This window comes from Oncorhynchus gorbuscha, unplaced genomic scaffold, assembly GCF_021184085.1.
Source record: "Oncorhynchus gorbuscha isolate QuinsamMale2020 ecotype Even-year unplaced genomic scaffold, OgorEven_v1.0 Un_scaffold_9137, whole genome shotgun sequence".
Taxonomy (NCBI): domain Eukaryota; kingdom Metazoa; phylum Chordata; class Actinopteri; order Salmoniformes; family Salmonidae; genus Oncorhynchus; species Oncorhynchus gorbuscha.
Window position 1 is genome coordinate 6,687 of NW_025752174.1, and position 6,565 is coordinate 13,251.

General features: G+C 56.0%; 1 protein-coding gene across 1 annotated transcript; it reads right to left on the reverse strand.

Annotated features, from left to right (window-relative positions):
- Positions 1-540: 540 nt before the first annotated feature.
- On the reverse strand, positions 541-6,007 carry LOC124030071 (plexin-B3-like; the record flags this gene model as incomplete). Its single annotated transcript, XM_046341573.1, has 3 exons — positions 541-1,197; positions 1,966-2,040; positions 5,932-6,007. Coding segments are annotated over 3 exons (256 nt in total), but the record flags the coding sequence as incomplete, so codon positions are not given.
- Positions 6,008-6,565: the final 558 nt, after the last annotated feature.

Here is a 6,565-nt window from a genome sequence, read left to right on the forward strand (position 1 = left end):
CTCAGGGGGTTAATATAGGCGGTGTGACATGTGATCATCTGTGCAACATGACTGCAATACAGACACCCTGGAACGTACCCCGTCTCTACACCCATATATATATATAGACAGAAGTATGTGGACACCCCTTCAAATTAGGGATTATATTTCAGCCACACCCGTTGCTGATAGGTGGATAACATTGAGCAGACAGCCATGCAATCTCCATAGACAAACATTGGCGGTATAATGCCCATATTGAAGAGCTCAGTGACTTTCAGCGTGGCACCGTCATAGGATGCCACCTTTCCAACAAGTCAGTTCGTCAAATTTCTGCCCTGCTAGAGCTTAGAGGGTCAACTGTAAGTGCTGTTTATTGTGAAGTGGAAACGTGTAGGAGCAACAACGGCACAGCCACAAAGTGGTAGGCCACACGAGCTCACAGAACGGGACCACCAAGTGCTGAAGCTCGAAGAGTGGAGAAATCATCTGTCCTCGGTTGCAACGCTCACTACCGAGTTACAAACAGCCTCTGGAAGCAACTTCCGAACACACACACACACACACACACACACACACACACACACACACACACACACACACACACACACACACACACACACACACACACACACACACACACACACACACACACACACACACGTAACATAAAGCATTTATGGGGGATAAATAAGATACGTTTGCTCCAGACATTTTATTTAAATGATCTGGGTTTGGTTCCTCCATAATATCTAACGCGAGAGAGGAAACAACTCCGCCCCTACCAGAATACATTTTTCCAATGAGATGTTTCACTCTGAGGCACCCCCTCCGCGGGCGGGGGCAATAAACAGAGCAAGAGTGGGCCCCGATCCCGAAAAAAACAAAACATGAGGAAGTGGATCTGAGTGTTCCGCGTTCTCTGCTGTATCTGGTGTAACGTTCTGTTGTACTGAACGCAGCCCTGTCAGTCTGTGGTTCTCCACTAGGGCAGCGACCTGCTGGGGACGATAGGTCACAGGTCAGAGGTGACAGGTTAGAGGTCAGTGACCTTGTTCTCCACCAGGGCGGCGACCTGCTGTAGACGATAGGTCACAGGTCAGAGGTGAGAGGTTAGAGGTCAGTGACCTTGTTCTCCACCAGGGCGGCGACCTGCTGAAGACGATAGGCCAGCTGCATCTTCTGACCAGCAGCGTCCTCCTCCAGAGACGCGATGATCTACAGAAAGACAGCATTCACTATTAGATAGTACAGTAGATTACAGTAGAGACACGATGACCTACAGACAGACAGCATTCACTATTAGATAGTACAGTAGATTACAGTAGAGACACGATGACCTACAGACAGACAGCATTCACTATTAGATAGTACAGTAGAGACACGATGACCTACAGACAGACAGCATTCACTATTAGATAGTACAGTAGAGACACGATGTGTGTGTGTGTGTGTGTGTGTGTGTGTGTGTGTGTGTGTGTGTGTGTGTGTGTGTGTGTGTGTGTGTGTGTGTGTGTGTGTGTGTGTGTGTGTGTGTGTGTGTGTGGTGTGTATGTGTGTTCTCTCTGTGTGTGTGTGTGTGGAGTGTGTGTTCTCTATATGTGTGTGTGTGTGTGTGTGTGTAGTGTGTGTGTTCTCTCTGTGTGTGTGTGTGTGTGTGTGTGTGTGGTGTGTGTGGTGTGTGTGTTCTCTGTGTGTGTGTGTGTAGTGTGTGTGGTGTGTGTGTGTGTGTGTGTGTGTGTGTGTGTGTGTGTGTGTGTGTGTGTGTGTGTGTGTGTGTGTGTGTGTGTGTGTGTGTGTATGTGTGGTGTGTGTGTGTTCTCTGTGTGTGTGTTGGTGTTGTGTGTGTTCTCTCTGTGTGTGTGTTCTGTGTGTGTGTGTGTTCTGTGTGTGTGTGTGTGTGTGTGTGTGTGTGTGTGTGTGTGTGTGTGTGTGTGTGTGTGTGTGTGTGTGTGTGTGTGTGTGTGTGTGTGTGTGTGTGTATACCTGGTCGTAGTATTTGTTGATGTACTTATACAACTCAAGCAGAGCCACCAGACTGTTCATGTCTGATCCAAAACTCTGAAAAGTCAAACATGGAAACACAATGTTACAATCTACTGGTTACCAGTACTGTACATTACAACAACATGACTCCATAATCATCTCAGAGTAGAGCTGGGTTGAGTAGAGTGGACGGTAGAGGAGAGGACGAGGGAGGAGGGCAGAGGAGAGGACGAGGGAGGAGGGCAGAGGAGAGGAGAGGACGAGGGAGGAAGGTAGAGAGGGTAGAGGAGAGGACGAATGAGGAGGGTAGAGGAGAGGAGAGGACAAATGAGGAGGGTAGAGGAGAGGACGAGGGAAGAGGGTAGAGGAGAGGACGAGGGAGAAGGGCAGAGGAGAGGACGAGGGAGGAGGGCAGAGGAGAGGACGAGGGAGGAGGGCAGAGGAAAGAGAGGACGAGGGAGGAGGGTAGAGGAGAGGAGAGGACGAGGTAGGAGGGCAGAGGAGAGGAGAGGACGAGGGAGGAGGGCAGAGGAGAGGACGAGGGAGGAGGGCAGAGGAGAGGAGAGGACGAGGGAGGAGGGCAGAGGAGAGGAGAGGACGAGGGAGGAGGGTAGAGGAGAGGACGAGAGAGGAGGGCAGAGGAGAGGAGAGGATGAGGGAGGAGGGTAGAGGAGAGGACGAGGGAGGAGGGCAGAGGAGAGGAGAGGACGAGGGAGGAGGGTAGAGGGTAGAAGAGAGGACGAGGGAGGAGGGTAGAGGAGAGGACGAGGGAGGAGGGTATAGGAGAGGAGAGGACGAGGGAGGAGGGTAGAGGAGAGGAGGGGACGAGGGAGGAGGGTAGAGGAGAGGACGAGGGAGGAGGGCAGAGGAGAGGACGAGGGAGGTGGGCAGAGGAGAGGACGAGGGAGGAGGGTATAGGAGAAGAGAGGACGAGGGAGGAGGGTAGAGGAGAGGACGAGGGAGGAGGGTAGAGGAGAGGAGAGGACGAGGGAGGAGGGTAGAGGAGAGGACGAGGGAGGAGGGTAGAGGAGAGGAGGAGGGAGTAGGGTAGAGGAGAAGACGAGGGAGGAGGGTAGAGGAGAGGACGAGGGAGAAGGGCAGAGGAGAGGACGAGGGAGGAGGGCAGAGGAGAGGACGAGGGAGGAGGGCAGAGGAAAGAGAGGACGAGGGAGGAGGGTAGAGGAGAGGACGAAGGAGGAGGGCAGAGGAAAGAGAGGACGAGGGAGGAGGGTAGAGGAGAGGACGAGGGAGGACGGTAGAGAAGAGATGACGAGGGAGGTGGGTAGAGGAGAAGAGAGGACGAGGGAGGAGGGTAGAGGAGAGGACGAGGGTAGAGGAGAGGACGAGGGAGGAGGGTAGAGGAGAAGAGAGGACGAGGGAGGAGGGTAGAGGAGAGGACGAGGGAGGAGGGCAGAGGAGAGGAGAGGACGAGGGAGGAGGGCAGAGGAGAGGAGAGGACGAGGGAGGAGGGTAGAGAAGAGGAGAGGACGAGGGAGGAGGGTAGAGGAGAAGAGAGGACGAGGGAGGAGGGTAGAGGAGATGAGAGGACGAGGGAGGAGGGTAGAGGAGAGGGAGAGGGAGTAGGGTAGAGGAGAAGACGAGGGAGGAGGGTAGAGGAGAGGACGAGGGAGGAGGGTAGAGGAGAGGACGAGGGAGAAGGGCAGAGGAGAGGATGAGGGAGGAGGGCAGAGGAGAGGACGAGGGAGGAGGGCACAGGAAAGAGAGGACGAGGGAGGAGGGTAGAGGGAGGAGAGGACGAGGGAGGAGGGTAGAGGAGAGGACGCGGGAGGTGGGTAGAGGAGAAGAGAGGACGAGGGAGGAGGGTAGAGGAGAGGACGAGGGTAGAGGAGAGGACGAGGGAGGAGGGTAGAGGAGAAGAGAGGACGAGGGAGGAGGGTAGAGGAGAAGAGAGGACGAGGGAGGAGGGTAGAGGACGAGAGGACGAGGGAGTAGGGTAGAGGACGAGAGGACGAGGGAGTAGGGTAGAGGAGAGGACGAGGGAGGAGGGTAGAGGAGAGGACGAGGGAGGAGGGTAGAGGAGAGGACGAGGGAGGAGGGTAGAGGAGAGGACGAGCGAGGAGGGTAGAGGAGAGGACGAGGGAGGAGGGTAGAGGAGAGGACGAGGGAGGAGGGTAGAGGAGAGGACGAGGGAGGAGGGTAGAGGAGAGGACGAGGGAGGAGGGCAGAGGAGAGGACGAGGGAGGAGGGTAGAGGAGAGGACGAGGGAGGAGGGTAGAGGAGAGGAGAGGACGAGGGAGGAGGGTAGAGGAGAGGAGAGGACGAGGGAGGAGGGTAGAGGAGAGGAGAGGACGAGGGAGGAGGGTAGAGGAGAGGACGAGGGAGTAGGGTAGAGGAGAAGACGAGGGAGGAGGGTAGAGGAGAGGACGAGGGAGAAGGGCAGAGGAGAGGACGAGGGAGGAGGGCAGAGGAGAGGACAAGGGAGGAGGGCAGAGGAAAGAGAGGACGAGGGAGGAGGGTAGAGGAGAGGACGAGGGAGGAGGGTAGAGGAGAAGAGATGACGAGGGAGGTGGGTAGAGGAGAAGAGAGGACGAGGGAGGAGGGTAGAGGAGAGGACGAGGGTAGAGGAGAGGACGAGGGAGGAGGGTAGAGGAGAAGAGAGGACGAGGGAGGAGGGTAGAGGAGAGGACGAGGGAGGAGGGCAGAGGAGAGGAGAGGACGAGGGAGGAGGGTAGAGGAGAGGACGAGGGAGGAGGGTAGAGGAGAAGACGAGGGAGGAGGGCAGAGGAGAGGAGAGGACGAGGGAGGAGGGTAGAGGAGAGGACGAGGGAGGAGGGCAGAGGAGAGAACGAGGGAGGAGGGAGGAGAGTAGAGGAGAGGACGAGGGAGGAGGGCAGAGGAGAGGACGAGGGAGGAGGGTAGAGGGTAGAGGAGAGGACGAGGGTAGAGGAGAGGACGAGGGAGGAGGGCAGAGGAGAGGACGAGGGAGGAGGGCAGAGGAGAGGACGAGGGAGGAGGGCAGAGGAGAGGACGAGGGAGGAGGGCAGAGGAGAGGACGAGGGAGGAGGGCAGAGGAGAGGACGAGGGAGGAGGGTAGAGGAGAGGAGAGGACGAGGGAGGAGGGTAGAGGAGAGGATGAGGGAGGAGGGTAGAGGAGAAGAGAGGATGAGGGAGGAGGGTAGAGGAGAGGAAGAGGGAGTAGGGTAGAGGAGAGGAAGAGGGAGTAGGGTAGAGGAGAAGACGAGGGAGGAGGGTAGAGGAGAGGACGAGGGAGAAGGGCAGAGGAGAGGACGAGGGAGGAGGGCAGAGGAGAGGACGAGGGAGGAGGGCACAGGAAAGAGAGGACGAGGGAGGAGGGTAGAGGAGAGGACGAGGGAGGAGGGTAGAGGAGAAGAGAGGACGAGGGAGGAGGGTAGAGGAGAGGACGAGGGAGAAGGGCAGAGGAGAGGACGAGGGAGGAGGGCAGAGGAGAGGACGAGGGAGGAGGGCACAGGAAAGAGAGGACGAGGGAGGAGGGTAGAGGAGAGGACGAGGGTAGAGGAGAGGACGAGGGAGGAGGGTAGAGGAGAAGAGAGGACGAGGGAGGAGGGTAGAGGAGAAGAGAGGACGAGGGAGGAGGGTAGAGGACGAGAGGACGAGGGAGTAGGGTAGAGGACGAGAGGACGAGGGAGTAGGGTAGAGGACGAGAGGACGAGGGAGTAGGGTAGAGGAGAGGACGAGGGAGGAGGGTAGAGGAGAGGACGAGGGAGGAGGGTAGAGGAGAGGACGAGGGAGGAGGGTAGAGGAGAGGACGAGTGAGGAGGGTAGAGGAGAGGACGAGGGAGGAGGGTAGAGGAGAGGACGAGGGAGGAGGGTAGAGGAGAGGACGAGGGAGGAGGGCAGAGGAGAGGACGAGGGAGGAGGGTAGAGGAGAGGACGAGGGAGGAGGGTAGAGGAGAGGACGAGGGAGGAGGGTAGAGGAGAGGACGAGGGAGGAGGGTAGAGGAGAGAGTTTAAATCTCCACTCACCCCAGACAGCTCCGTTAGAGTAGAGTTCATCTCTTGGTAACAGCCAGATGCTGCACTGTGGATGTCACTGTAATACCTGGAACAACACCCACAGAACACTGTAATACCTGGAACAATACCCACAGAACACTGTAATACCTGGAACAACACCCACAGAACACTGTAATACCTGGAACAATACCCACAGAACACTGTAATACCTGGAACAACACCCACAGAACACTGTAATACCTGGAACAATACCCACAGAACACTGTAATACCTGGAACAACACCCACAGAACACTGTAATACCTGGAACAATACCCACAGAACACTGTAATACCTGGAACAATACCCACAGAACACTGTAATACCTGGAACAATACCCACAGAACACACATTTGAATTTATAACCTGCTCCAATAACCAGCTCCAATAACCATCTCCAATAACCATCTCCGATAACCAGCTCCAATAACCCAGCTCCAATAACCATCTACAATAACCAGCTCCAATAACCAGCTCCAATAACCAGCTCCAATAACTATCTCCAATAACCAGCTCCAATAACCCAGCTCCAATAACCAGCTCCAATAACCCAGCTCCAATAACCAGCCCCAATAACCCAGCTCCAATAACCAGCCCCAATAACC